This window comes from Gopherus evgoodei, chromosome 23 (genome assembly GCF_007399415.2).
Source record: "Gopherus evgoodei ecotype Sinaloan lineage chromosome 23, rGopEvg1_v1.p, whole genome shotgun sequence".
NCBI classification, from domain to species: domain Eukaryota; kingdom Metazoa; phylum Chordata; order Testudines; family Testudinidae; genus Gopherus; species Gopherus evgoodei.
The window spans coordinates 13678890-13693759 of record NC_044344.1 but is presented as its reverse complement, the minus strand read 5'-3'; the positions used below and the strand labels follow the sequence as shown (position 1 = coordinate 13693759).

At 56.4% G+C, this 14870-nt stretch overlaps 1 protein-coding gene across 9 annotated transcripts in view; it reads right to left on the bottom strand.

Moving 5' to 3' along the window:
- The window catches only part of FMNL1 (formin like 1), a 68522-nt gene extending 54719 nt beyond the window's left edge, over nt 1–13803 (bottom strand). For 2 of the 9 annotated variants that reach the window (XM_030541320.1, XM_030541331.1), the window contains exon 1: nt 12184–13008. In XM_030541320.1, coding sequence (XP_030397180.1) covers nt 12184–12336 — 153 coding nt within the window. In that variant the 5' untranslated portion in view covers nt 12337–13008. Of the gene's footprint in view, nt 1–12183; nt 13009–13748 lie in introns of those variants that run through there. The other 7 variants (XM_030541321.1, XM_030541330.1, XM_030541326.1 and 4 more) reach the window with 5 other exon arrangements.
- Nucleotides 13804–14870: the final 1067 nt, after the last annotated feature.

Genomic DNA, 14870 nt, shown 5'->3' with positions numbered 1-14870 from the left:
CCAGAGTCCATCTCATGCTGATGGAGAGGCCAGCGACAGGAGCAGCCCCAGTGTAGACTTCTCATGGGGGGAGTCTCCAGATCCCCCACTCTGGGGATGCTTATGGGACTGGTGGGTTCCCACCCTCAGTCCCCCGTGCTGCCCTTTGGAGACACTGGAGTCTGAGAGTCCTATTGGGCTCCAGCCGCCAGCATGCCACCGAGCTATGCAAAGGGCCTCCCTAGCCCTGGCCCATGCCCCCCTGCTGGGCAGGCTCAACAAGCCCCACACAATTCGGCACCTGCTCCTGTGCCCCTCATGCACGCACACACACACACGCGCGCGCGCTCCCCTGGGTTGTTTACAAACTGGGCCTGGTAACATGCCCATTAGCTCCTCCACCCTCCTGATTCTGCCTGTGCCACTGGGGCTGGTCAGTATCCAGCCGTATGGGCCCTGTGCATAGGGACCGCACAGCCAAACTAGGGCAGCTCTGGTCCAGGGGCCTCCTTCCCCAGAGGACTCTGCACCCACCCTCCACCTGCTGCTGGGCTCTTCCTGCTGCTGCAATGGCCAAGCCGGACACCAGGCAGCGCAGCAGTTGCCTGCACTATTGATGGCCCCAGGTTCGGCTCCTCCTCAAAGGAAGGGAGTGGATTGTTCAGCAGATACAACCGCCTGGGCTCCAGGCCCCTCGCAGAGCAGGAGGGATGAAGATGAGCCTCTGGCCCACCAATCGAGGGGAAGTGGGGGGCTCTTCGCTCCCTTCCCCGAGGGGCCAACCCTCCTGATATCGTGCCAAGGTGCCACCAAGGAGGCACCTGGCAGGGACCGTGCTGCTGCTGTGGTGCCAGGTGGATTATTAGAGGGAAAGAAAGGACTTGCACCCACACCCAACCAGGGCTGGGCTGAGGCACTTGTTACCCATGTGGGGGCTGCCCAGCGAGGAGGGAAAGCACCTGGCTAACTATCAGAGCTGAAGTGTTTAGCTGATGGAGGCTGGTGACTGGGTTCCATAAACCCTCCTGGCCGGCCCGGTGCCCGCGGCACCGAGACACGGCTAATGCCGGCCACCACTACGCTGGCTTCCACCTGCTAGTGCAGTCCTGAGCTTCTCAGAGCCCAGAGCCACCTTCTCGGGAAGCTGCAGCCAGTCGCACCGGGCTGTTGGCATGCAGCCATCTCTGCACTGGGCACTGATGAAAGACCCCCACTTATTTCAGGGGTGACTGGAATGGAGTCCAGGCTCCAGAGGCAGAAACCCAAGTGCTGCGTATCAGCCCCACAGGTGCGGTGCCAGGAAACGGGGGCATAAGGCCAAGGGCAGTAAAGGGTTATGGCCTTGAAATGCAGGCGCCCCTGGCCTGGGCCTGCTTGGCCCCAGGTGGGGATTATGGTTCTAGCTGCCGAGAGGGGAAGGAAGCAGAGCTGGACCTGTGGCACCTGGACAGACTCGGCTGAGCTCTAGGCGTGTCCTGTGTGGCTGGCTGCCTTCATTCCCTTCCCCCGGGGCTGGGGAAGTGGGAGCTGAGGGTTGCGCCTGCCTGAGAAACTGACGGCTTCAGTGCACTGACCCACAATCAAACGAACCAGCCCCACTCTGGAGACTCTGCACCCAGCACCGCAGGGACCAACAAGGAGACAGGCCTAACTGGCTAATCACTGGGGGTTATTCATCCATCTAGGCTAATCGCTGCTGGCTTCTGCCATCTGTGCCATATTAACCCTCCCTGACCTGATGCCCCACCCAGGGCACGACGGCTTCTTTCTGGGGCCAGAAGTTAACGGTGCCTCTGGGGGGAACAGTTGTTGAAGCATTTCCATTTATACAATGTCTTTCCCTGCAAACTGAGCACATCCCCTAGCACTGAAATGCAGCCACTGCTGAGGGCCGAGCGCGGCAGCTGCTTAACACCCCCGCGTGGGGCAGGATGGCTTCGCGGGAGCATTGGGAGGATGTGCTGTGAGACAGCTCTGAACAGCACCTACTGCTCAGAGCTGAGTGACTGCGAATTCCACCAGGGAGGCAGGGGGATCAGTCAGGGGTCAGGGACGGTGCAGGTAGAAGTGATGAGGGAGGAAGTTAAAAGGGATAATTTAGGCTGAGCCACGAGTGCATGGCTCTGTATAGACCCAGAGGTCTCCTGGGCTGGACGCTGCATCAGGAACCAGGGTCACTGCTGCCAAGTGGTTCCAGGGAACATAACCCTGGAGCTCCGGGGATTGGAGCCTCACGCTGGGAGGCAGCAGGAACTGGGGCTGGGGGAGAGATCCTGCAGGGGAAGCCCCAGGAATTGTCCCACAGGGGAAGAGAGCTGAGGGTTATGTCTGGTGGAGCCACCATTGCTCCGGCCATTTAAAACTAGAAGGTTACAAGAGGGGACACTCCTGCTTTGGGGGGGGGGGGGGAGGCGTGGCTCCATGTGCCAATAGACTTCTCCAGCTCGAGCTTTTAGAATAGCATCACTCCACCCCAGCATGTGGGGCAAACCCACAAAAACTCAGGGGCTGGTCCTGAGGCGAGCCTGATGATCAGTGCAGGGGTTGACACATGCCATGGGAGGGGGCTCTGCCCTGGGAAGTGAGGGGCAGGGCAGCCCTGCAGAGTCCATCTCCCTAGGTTTGGGGGAAGGAGCGGGTCAGCTGGAGCCAGTCAGAGCACAAGCAGGAAAGACACGTCTCACACTGAGGGAGAGATGCACGAACCGCACCCAGATCTGGTGCAGAAATAAGCACCAGCCCAGCTTGTGGCTGAAAGGCAGGAGCGGCGTGTTGCCCCTCACTACTAGCAGCACCATCAGAAGCTCTCAAATCCCTGCCCGTGATCAGCCCTCACACCCACCCAGATGGAGGGAGATTGTCCCCGTGGCACAGAGGGGAGAGCCAGGCCCAGAGAGGGGCAGTGACTGGCCCACGGTCACACAGAGGACTGGCAGAGAGGAACAGACCTCAGGAGTCCTGGCCCCCAGGGTCAGTCCAGTATGGCTGGAGCAATGGCTCCCACTCCTCCCTGAAGTAGGCTGAAGGCACCAGGTTTGCCACTGCTCCAGTTGTCTCTCGACCTCCTCCAGGATCAGGCAGGAACCCGTTCTGTTCACCCCACCCTGCTGGGCCTCTGCTCTCGGGGATCCTGCACCCAGGCCCACCCAACAGATGTACTTACAATGGCCCCATGGAGACAAGCCACTGGGGAGCGATTGCTGCACTCCCCAGCATGGGGGCTGCCATGGTAGAGACACAGACTGCTGGAGCCCACCTAGACCAGACCACTCAGAATACATGGCAGGTACAAGAGCCAGATCTTCCCTCCCCTGCAAGCTATGATGGCACCACGGCCTAGTGGGTAGGGCCCTGGATTGGGTATCGGAAGACCTAGGTTCTATTCCAGACTTGGGACACTGAGCTGCTGGGTGACCTTGGGCAAGTCCCTACCCTCGCTGGGCCTGAGGGTCCACACCTCGGCTGTGGCTGTCTGCAGTGGCCAGCACAACGGGCCCTGATCTCACTGGGGGTCTCCAGTGCTACTGTGACAGAACCCTGCAGCCCTGCTGGGGGAGGGACAGGATACCCAGACCTGCCCAGGAGAATGGGGGAGGCAGAAACAGACTCCAGTTCCCCACCCAAACTTGGAATTTGGTCAGCACATTTCCCCCCAAGAAAGAATAAAGTGCATCCGCCTCCCTCACAACGGGCCAGGCCGCTCCTGAGGCCCACATGCTCTCACGGCACTCTGCTGGGTTGGGGGCCCACAGCACCCCACAGGGCTGGGCCGCAAGGAAAGCCAGGCCTCAGCTGAGCAGCCTCTGTGCCCCACTGACCCCGTCTGAGGAGCAGGGCCGGTCGCCTTGCCCCAGGGAAGCAGTGCTATTGGCTCAGGGTTGATACCAGCCTCACCCGGCCGCAGAGCCCCACCTGCCTCCCGCCCAGGGTGCTTCACCTGGCCTCAGGACCAGCTCCTGAATGCAGTGCCAGGTGCTCCAACTCAAGAGTTGTTCAGATCAGAGCTGCCCCCACTTCGTGGTAACGTCACGCAGAGCCAGGCAGCCCCTGTCCCAGGCCGGGCTGACCAGCGTAGGCTTCCAAAAGCCAAGGCCCCTGACTCTGCTCCTTGGATCAGGTCTCCATCCCCTACAAGGTGAGACTCCAGGGGCTGGAAGCGAGCAGGTCCCCAGGCTTGGAACATTCCCCCCTCCCACACGCAGCACCAGCTATGGGGTCTCCTCGGCCCTCCTGGACTCCTGATGCCAGAACCCGTCACCCACGCTTCGTTTGCTGACAGGCAAGGAGTTGCTAAGGCACTTGAGGCTGCTTAACATATTGCTGTGACTGAGCAGCCGCCTGCTGCTCCCAGCTCTATTTTAAGAGCAAGCAGCAGCTTCCCCCTGCACATGGAGTAAATTTGGTTGCTCAGCCACCCTCGCGTCCCAGCCTCTCAAACACCCTCCCACTCAGCCCTCACATCCCCAGCGGCTCCAGGTCCTCGCTCTCTGTCGCTGCATCACAGGCCATGGAGAGCCCGCCCAGGCAGCCGGCAGAGAGCGCGTGCGGCCCACAGATCAGGGCATGGCATCGCACGGCTATACGGGACAGGGAAGCTGGAGGAGGCAGGGACAGTGACATTGCCAGGCAGATTCACAGCCAGTCCGGGTGCTGGGGAGTATGGTCAGGGAAAGGCTGCCAAGCAGCAGGAGCTCTTTCCACCCCAACCCACTCCAGAGTAGGACTGTACAGAGGAGCAGGTAGTTTTAACCTGTTCGATAACTTGTGGGCTTGGTAGGACGGGGAGTCCACAGAGCTCAGCCCCAGCGTGGGTCAAACTGCTCAGCTGCAGAGGAGCCTTATACAAGAATAGCAGGAATGGGCCACTGCCTGGGCTGGAGAAGAGAATCATTGCGTGTGATGCCAGAAGGGATCGTTACGCTCACCGAGTCTGGCCTCCCACATAACACAGGCCAGAGAACCTCACCCAGGGATTTCTGCACAGCCCACAAGGTCTGGTTGAGCCAGAGCGGGTCTGTGAGAAAGACACACCCAATGATGTAAAGGCTCCAGGCCACAGAATCCTCCGTCAGTTGTTCTAATGGTTATTTCCTGCCAATATTAACAAATTCTGACTTATTTCTAATTGGATTTTCTCTAGTTTTAGCACCCTGCTGCTGGATCTCGTTATGCTTCTGTCTGCTAGAGTAAAGAGCCCTCTGCTATCAGAAATCTTCTCTACACCTAGGGACTTGTAGACCATGATTATGTCACTTCTTAACCATAACTAAACACATTGAGTGTCTTTGGTGTCTCTCCCTAAAGCAGGGCTGCAGGTCTCTGCTCAGCAATTTGTCAATGTCCCTTTTGTAGGGCGGACACCAGCCCTGGACACAGCAGCCAGGAACAGTCTCCCCAATGCCACACACTGCAGCATTCGCTCCCTTAGGCCTGGCCTGCACCTGGAAAGGCTTGTCCTAGTGGAGACACGGCTTATGCTGAACCCTGAAAGAATAAGCCACCCTGGGAGAAGGACTTTTTGCCCTGTCTTGAGTGTGATCTACGTCCTTTGTTCCTGGGGGTCTGATCTTCCACCTACCTGCATTAAGACACATGTGCGTGAGGCCATCCAGATCACTCTGTACAAGTGACCTGTCCTCACCATTTCTTACCACTCCCTCAGCGTGTCTCAGCTGCAGACTTTACCAGCAATGGTTATAGTTTGTTCCAGATTATCCATACAGACAGTGAATAGCAATGGGCCAAGCACAGATCCCTGTCAGTGCCCACTGGAAACCCCCTTGCTGAATGACGATTCCTCATTAATAATTCCTTTTTGAGAGCTATCAGTTGCCAGCTTTTAATCCGTTCAACATGTGCTGCACCGATTTTGTACCGTGCTCATTTTTTAGTTAGACTGTGGCCAGAGTCTTCCAGAGAGCTCCCCCCGGGCCAGATTTTCCAAAGTGCTCAGCTCCCATTTCACGTACCAGAGTAAGAGCCAGTTTTTCAGAAGAGCAGAGCACAGTGGGCTCGGAGCTCTGTGGAGAATCTGGCCCCAGATGTGGGTGCTGAGCACTTGGAAACCTCGCCTTGGACTCTTGAGAACCTGAACCCAACTGGCCCACTGGTTGGACCAGTGTGGTGGACATAGGAGGCCAGGCGAGGCGGACCAATGATAAGCTCCAGTGGGGGCCAGGGCTGCTCCAGCATGGCAGGCAGTGGGAGAGCAGACGTGATACAAAAGTGGTCTTAGAGTATCATAGATTATTAGTGTTGGAAGGGACCTCAGGAGATCATCTAGTCTTGCTCCAGTGCAGCAGAAGCCAGAGAGACTGGCCTAGATGGATGTGCTCTGATCCACCGAAGCAAACCCGCCGTTCACGGACACTGCACAGGCCTGCTGCAGGCAGCCTAGTGAGCTCACAGAGCTGGTTGTTGCCTTCCCTGTTAAACAGTTTGGAATTCCCTGAGGCTTTAGACAAGCCTGAGTCTCTTCCCTACCTCATGACCCCACCCAAATTCTGCTGGTCGCTTTAGATCTGAGAAAGAAAGAAAAAAAAATCTGCATGGATGAAGAAACGGAGTTTGTACAACCTGCACCTGGTGAGTTTCACCCTTCCTGCCCTGGAACTGCAGATCTCACAGTTATTATCCAAGCTGGTGACGCCCCCACCAGCTCCCATCTTTTGAGCTGCCCCCCACCCTGGTCTTCCTGGCATGTGCACAAGCCACACAGCCGAATTCTGAATGGAGCTGTTGCGAGGGAGGGGTCATGTGGCCTCATCAGCCCAGCTGAAAATTCATTCAGCTATTTTTGGATAGGCCTGCCTGCAGTCCCTGCTCACATTCACCTCCCTCCAGCTTTGGCCTCAATTCCCAGCTCCATCTATTCCTGACCCTCTCCTCGCCTCTCTCGGGGCCAGTGGAAAAGCATCTGGGCTTGCATGCTCATGGGCACTGGGGAATTCTAGCAAACTGCCACTGGAAAAGCTGCACCAGCGGGAATCCCTCCCAAATCTGGACTGAGGGCACGTCCATGTGGAGAACTGATGGGTAATGCTACAGCAGAGTAACTCTGTGTGGACACTTCTCCAAAAGAAAAGAGATTTTATTCCAGATTAGACCAGCTTGATTCCGTTCACACAGGAGAGTTCTAGAGGAACAACTATTCTGCTAGAGCGATTCCAGCAGGACTCCCCATGTAGAAAAGGCTTTAATAATCAAGGATAAAAAGAACTGACTGGAGCCAGGAATCCCCCTGTAATTCCAGCCCTGAGCTTTCCCCGTCCCACAGCTCTGCCAGTGCCCATCAATCCCAACCCGCAGCCTCCTGCTATCACATCCCCAGCTCTGCTAAAGTACCCCCTTCCTGCCTTACAGTCTCATCCTCTGCTACCTCAGTCCTCAGTCCCCCACCATAGTTCAGCCTGCCCCTCAGCTATCTCCGGCAGGACCCCCGTCCTTGCCAGGCCTGGCTTCTCCTGAGCACAGGTTTCCATTCATGCCGCATTCTGTGACTGGGACCTCATCCCTTGCTGGGAGTCTGTGATGCAACTGTTCTGTGAGGACAGGCGGTTGCTCATCCCCTGCCCTGGAGGGCCAGAGCTTTGCTTTTTGGCAGGTCCCTACCGTTCGACTTGTAGCCCTCTGAGAAATGACAACTCCTGCTGCACAGCTCACAGGGTGACTGCCAAGGGGCAGCCCCCAGTAAGGGACTTAACACCACAGAGGATGCCCAGGATAGACAGGGATGGCAGAGCTTTGTTCTCAGTGATGTCCAACAGCACGAGAAGGATTCAGAAACTCATCCGCTGGTAACCTCAACCCGGTTGCAGTCCAAGTCTCTGGGGGTGAAAGGCTGATGCATTAGGCTGAAACAGCCACAGGCTTGACCCACCCCGCAAAATCTCCCTCTGTCCAACCAAAGACCTGGCTAGTTCTAGTCCATGGAAACTTGCATAGGGCTGCAGTGCCATCCCAGCTGCCGGCAAAGCACAGCCCAGCCAAGCCCCAACAGTTTTGCTTTGCTGATGCAATTACAGCTCTCAGGAGCTGTGGGAGAGCCATAGGATGGTATGCACATGAATTGTACCCACAGTGCAATGCACTGCACTCTTGTGAATAAACTTGGATCTAACCAGCATGCAGGCCTCTGCAATGCTGAGGGTTATGTTTTACCCACCAACTCGCCAATACAGAGAAGTTTTTAGAGAGGGCTGTGAAAGTTCACAAGCAGATTTAGACCAGGCCCCAATTCCTGCATGCCTAGCAAAAACCACCCCTATGCTCGGAGCATGCTCAGTGACAATAACTGGCATGGGGGAGTCCATGGGAAGGAGGAAGAAAGATTGGGACATCAGCAATGTTTCACAAGAGACAGAGTTCCCATGTTACTGCAGGCAGGCACTCTGCTGCGAACTCCCTCTTGCAGAGCTAGGCTTAGGGTCCTGGAGGTGGGATGGGACTAAGACGTGCTGTTCTAATAATGCTACTTTGCTCTTCTCGTCGCCTTTCAGCCCAGGGTCTTAAACCGCTTCACCTGCATTCAGTCAGCCTGACAATGTCCCCACCTTCCGTATGGGGAAACAGAGGCAAACTTGCCCATGGCCGCCCAGCCAGGGAGTAAAAGAACCCAGAAATACTGACTCCCAGTCCCCTGCTGTAACCAGCAGACCATGCTCAGCCTGGGAGCACACTGCAGATGTAAATCATCCTATCCTCATAAAGCCCCTGCCTCACCCCAAGTGCTATATAACCTAGAAACACAGAACCACAGAAATTCAACCACCCCTGCAATGGAAGGCAAAGTTTGAACAACGAACCCAGGCCAACCCCCTCCCGCCCCCGCCTCCTCCACCACCCACCCATCTACACAACTGCAAAGAACCCATGTATCTAGGCACATGTAGCAGATACAGGGATGAAAGGGTAGGTGGACACTGCTGATGTTAGAGCCTGTGTTCCAGGCAAGGCAGGCATTTCAGTGCCACCCCCTCCTGCAATTGGTGTAAGAGACAGCAAAGTTTTGAGAAGCCTTGACCTGAGCTTTCCCAGCCAGCAGCAGAGTGAAACCAATATGATCCTTGTCAGTTTAAGGACTGCTCAGTGCTGAACAGCGATAGTGAAAATTGACCAGAGTCTTGTCAACTGCACTGGGCTCAATCCTAAGAACATCCCATACGGCACTGCCTGGGTGGCACCAGGGCCTTGTGTGGAATCTTTGCTGTGTGTCTGTAACACCCAGGAACTTTGTATTTTTACAGCGAAAGCTGCAGGACCTGAGAGCCGAGTCCCCTTCTCTCGCCAGGGACAGCAAGGAAGTGGCTCTTTCCAGGCTTACAGAGAGCAGTGAACTCCAGCTGCCTACGTTTACTGGTCCCACTGAACTGCGTGGCTAACCCCTTCCCCAGCTGCTGGGAGGTGCACAGACATGGCTTCTTTAGAAGTCAGATCAAAACAAGACCCTGCCAGGTTTGGGCTAGTGGGGCTAGTCTTTACCCAGAGCTCAAAGCACTGTACAACAATCGCTGAATGAAGTCGCACAGCCCTGCTGGGAGGAAGCTTATCCCATGCTACAGATAGGGAAACCGGGACTCAGGAAGGGAAAAGGACTTGCCCAGGGCCACACAGCAAGCCAGTGGCTGATGCAGGAATAGAGCCCAGTTTACCTCATTCCCAGCCCCCTGACCTCACCACAAGACCAGCATCCTTTAAAAAAAAAAAACCAACCCCATGATGGAGGAGATTGAGAGAAATGCCAAGTGGCCGTGAACATACTGAAGGACTTGGCAGAATGACAGGAGGTGAAAGGGCCAGTTTAGGGGAATGTTTAAAGTACCTGTCACCAGAGTGTCGGCAGTAGGTGCTGTGCAGGGATTACATAGTATAAGCACCACCACTTTAATATGTTTATAAAACACCTTAATCCCAGCAACTGTACAGACAAGACCAAGTGTCTGAGGAGCTTGGAAAAGAGGTGACTAAGGGGGGAGGGGAGGGACACATGACAGAGGTCTATAAAATCATGACTGGTGTAGAGAAAGTAAATAAGGAAGTGTTATTTACTCCTCCTCATAACACAAGAACTAGGGGTCACCAAATGAAATTAATAAGCAGCAGGTTTAAAACAAACACAAGAAAGTATTTTTTCAGGCAACACACTGTCAACCTGTGGAACTCCTTGCCAGAGGGTGTTGTGAAAGCCAATACTATAACGGGGTCAAAAGGAAGCTAGATAAATTCATGGAGGACAGGTCCATCAATGGCTGTTAGCCAGGATGGGCAGGGATGGTGTCCCTACGCTCTGTTTGCCAGAAGCTGAGATTGGGTGACAGGGAATGGATCATTCGATGATAACCTGTCCGTTCATTCCCTTTGGGGCACCTACCACTGGCCACTGTCAGAGGACAGGATACTGGGCTGGATGGACCTTTGGTCTGACCCAGTATGAACATACTTATGTTCTTATGAAATCCCATTTCCAAAAGGGACCTAGACTCAGGAGCTTAGCCTCCCGTATGCACTTCTGAAAACGTTACCCCAAATCTTGTTATAATTTGATCAAGGGCCACGTGCAGCAGCAAACTGATGGACGCTGATCTTGGGAGAGCCCCTGAGAGCCGAGGTAGGATTAGTCCCCAGAGTGAGGCAGGGAAGGAATCAGGAGCAGCAGGTAAAAACAAACAAATAGGCTCCCCGAATGGGATAAAGGGGGCAAAATGCAATTCATACTATAGTGTAATTATGGCCTCTTCACTTAAGCCAGGAGTGGATCCCAACCTGCAGCTCTGTGCCCAGGATTCATCACCTTCTGCTGAGCTAGAGCAGAGGCTGAGAAAGGCCGGGGAAGGGTGTGGGGGGGTTTCTCTAAAACAAGGAATTTCAAAATCAAATATTGTTTAGCACGGAAACCAGTAGCATTAGAGAGGGTTTGACTGAGGTGTTGAAGATTTCAAAGAGCTCTAGTGACTGTAAAAGCTGGATTGTTCCCTTCTGTTTGTGCCTGTCCCATAACTGGATGCGGGGGGTGGGTGGGGGGGTGAAGCCACTCAGTTGAACAACAAATTGAAGCAGCATATAAACAACTTGCGGAATTCCTTGCTGCAGGAGGGCAGAGAGTCAAATCCGAGCCTAGATTTAAAACAAGGGTGGACCCCAAATACCAAAGACGCACAGCCATACAACTGAAGGACACAAACTGACAGCTGCAGAGGTTGGGAAGGAACGGTTCACCTTCCCTGGTATGCACTGCACAGAGGGCTGAGTGCATTACACCCACACACACTTTCACTGGACTATCAGGAACTGGCTGCTGCCAAAGGCAGGATCGCGCATTAGCTGGACCAATGATGCAATCTGGCAAATGACAGTTTCCAAAACATCTCAATTCTAGGCGGTGCCAGGAGCGGGCCAAGCACAAATCTCTGGGTTAGAATTTAACCCCTTCCCCCCAGGTCTGTCTCGCAATAATCCCAAAGGTCAAAGTACTGAATCAAATTACAAATCAAAAGATGAGGGAAGTGACGTGTCCAAACCTCACTGCTCCTGCCCGGGGGTTCCCCTGGCCAACGCCCGTCCATTTTAAACTGACATTGTGAACCATCCAGTCTCTCTTTTTTGAAAGCAGAGAGAGATCTGCTTCCGTTTGCAGGCACAGGCCCAGCTAGCCAGGCAGCCGAGATAACGGTCATGTTGCAAGAACACAGGAGTGAAAAGTTACAGTGCCGACATAGCTCAGGGCGGGCACGTGGCTGGGTGGGCATGCAGTGGGGTCCCCTCAGAGATGCCTCCTTATCAGCCGGGTTTTCTCTTGCTCTCTCTCACACAACTTCTCCAGGAGGTCAGATATTTCCTCCCCAAGGGGCAGAGGCCAAGAAGCATCACCCACCACCTTCCAAGAGGGAGCAGGTCTTGGTGACCTTCTCACTGGGCACAGCTTGGACAGAAATGAGGGCCTGGCCAGCCAGTCCCATGTGCTGGCCCCACTGGTGACTTGGACACTCTGGGGCCTGCCGCCTTGAGCCCCTCCCTGCTCCAATGGGCAATTCCAGAAAGTTGTCTCACAGGCCAGCCAGAGGGGGAAGGTTACAGGCCCCCCGAGTGCGCTGCAGCCCCAGACAACCTCTGGCAGTTAAATAACAGATGCTGTCACTGCACATTGCTCCCCCAGAGACCCACTGGGGCTGCAGGGGGGCGGGCGGTCCTGGGGGCGCGGTGACTTACCAGCACATGGGTGAATCTTTCCTCCAGCTCCCCGGCGCTGGGCATGGGCTGCTTCGGGGGCGCGGGCTGCTTGGCGGGCAGAGCTGTCGCTGGCGACTGGGTCTTCGTCTCCTTCGCCGGAGCCTGGTCCATGCTGCCGGCCGCGTTGCCCATCCTGCTGCTCCTGCCCAGCCCGGAAAGCTGCTTCCAGGCTCCCAGATCCAGACTGGAGAAGAGGAAGGGTCCGAAAGGAGGAAACTTTCCTCCCCAAGTGCGAGGGGCCGGGCGGGAGCGGGGCCAGCTCAGAGCCCCCCGCCTGCACCCAAGGGGGGGCTGTCCCAGGAACTCTCCGCACGCCCAGCCTCCCCCCGCAATCAGCACCGGGCGCCAGGCGCGGCTGCTCCCCCGTGGGGCTCCATCTCCACGCGGCTCCGAGGGGCGAACCTGCGGCGTCCCCTCGGCCCGGGCAGCGCTAGCCCGGCCCGGCCCGGCTCGGCTCAGCTCAGCTCGGCTCGGCTCGGCGCGTCCCTCGGCGACTGCAGCAGGCTGGGCCGGGCTGGGGGAGGAAGTCAGGGAGCAGCAGCTGCTGCAGCGGCTGCGGTTCCGCGGTGCGCGCTGTGCAGGAAGCGAAGCTGCAGCCGGGGCTGGTGTTTTTATATCGCGGCTATTTGTAACTTCGGGTGTCTCCACCTTTGGGCTGCCCCCCCCGCCCCCGATCCCCCCCTCGCGGCCCAAGGGGACTAGGGAGAGCGGGGGGGCGGCAGCGGAGCGCCCAGCTCTGCCCTGGCCCCGGAGGCAGGGGCCATGGCCGGGGGAGGCTGGGCCCAGGCACCTGCTGGAAGGGGCTCTCGGAGGAGAGCAGCGGAGGACCGGGAGGGAAGGGGCTTCAGGGTCCCAAAGCCCACAGCTTCCAGCCGAGGATGAGCTCGTTTAACCGAGGAGCGAAGGCGAATCGGGATGCAGCCGCTCAGCCTCGAGTCCCGGCGAGGAGCCTGGCCTGGTTCCGCCCAGGGCTGGGCCTGGGAGGACACTTTCAGCAGCTCAGTGAGCGCCCACCAGACCCCTGTTCAGGGAGCTGAGACCGAACAATCGCAGCCCCCCGTTGGGAGTGCTGGGTTAGGGTGCTGCTCCCTGGGTTCAGGGCACCAGGCCTGGGCAGGAGGAGCTAATTCCAGGGGCTCCAGTTGATCACAAGCAGCAAGAAATTGCTGGGAATTGCAGCCTAGGTCCGAGAGCGAGGCCCCTGCTTCTGTTCTGGGAATTGTCAGCTCCCGGCATAGGTGGCCTGTGACTGTCGCTCATTTTCACCTTCGCTTCCCATGGGCAAACTTTCCTTCGCCCCCTGAAGGTCTCCAGGAAAAGGGGGAAGGAAACAAACAGCCAGTGAGGCAGGTTGCTGGCACAAGAGGCATTTCCAGGGTGGGTAGCCAGGCTCCAGGGGCACCACAGACGGTGTCTCAAATGAAGCACCACACTTAGTGTCCACCTGCTGGCCCTGTGGCTTAAGTGACTTGCCTGGCACCACCTGCCTTAACCAAACCATTATCCTGTCTCTGCCTGCAGGCCCTGCCTTGTCCTCCACCCACCTCCCAACTTCTCCAGCTGGTGAGGCAGGGATCCTGCAAAGAGCTTTCCTGGACAAACCTCCTTGACTTACGTGTCTGTGTCATTGTGGGCTGGGGATTGTAGGTCATTTCATGGGGGAGGGGGACCGCAGCCCTCTAGGAACTAAGTGTATGTGTGTGTGTGGGGGGGCGGGGGCGGGGGGGGAGGGATAGGCCCAATCACTCAGGAGAAGTGTCACACCCTGGAGAGACACTCGCATCTACTGGGTCAGACTGGATTCTCCAGAGACAAGGGCTGGCGTTAGGGGGTAGCAAGCAGGGCAGCTGGCCGGGGCCCCTTGCCACAGGGGGCCCCATGAAGCTAAGTTACACCATGTCTACAGAGTCACTGGGGTAAATGTAATGTGGGTATGCCTGTCATTTCATCTCTAAAAGGAAATAAATCACACTACAGCAGAGTTCCCAAACATCCAGGGGGCAAGCGGTGACATCAGGCAGCTCAGGCTTTAGCGGGGTGGGAGCCCGCTCCTTAGTCTCCACCCCTGGATTTCATTGAGTCTAATGCTGGCCCTGTTGGATAAATGGCCGTCTTCCTGATCCAGCAAAGGGACAGGACCTTCTGTCCTAGGGGGCCCCAATCCTTCCTTGGACAGGCTGGAAGCACTTTGGCCTACGAGGCCCCGCAAGACTGATGGGTGCTTGTTCTGAGCTGGGGCTGTTATGAACTTGTAACCCCAGAAAACCCCCTTGGTGGGGTCAGAAGGACTGACTCCTGCCAAGCATGTGGGTGGGGTGATCCTGGTGAGCTTATTAGCACGTGTGCAGGTTCTTTTATAGTTTTTAATCTGTTTTCTCTGTAATCTCTTACCTTAAGAATAAATGGGCTTGCTTAGAAAGGCTGGGTGGTAGTTTTACTGGGGCAACTCCACCATTTAGTGTCTCTGAGGAGACAAGTAAAAGCAGCCGGCTTGGGCAGCCCAGCCACGTAGGCAGGGAGCTAGACAGTCTGGAAATACCCCAGTCGGGTCTTTGCCCGAGAGAGCTGGTGGCTGAGGAGCTGGGATTTTACAGTGGGTGCCATTGCTGGCCCATGAGGGGGAATATGGGTGCATTGCCCTGAACTGTAAAAAGAGTCTCATTCAC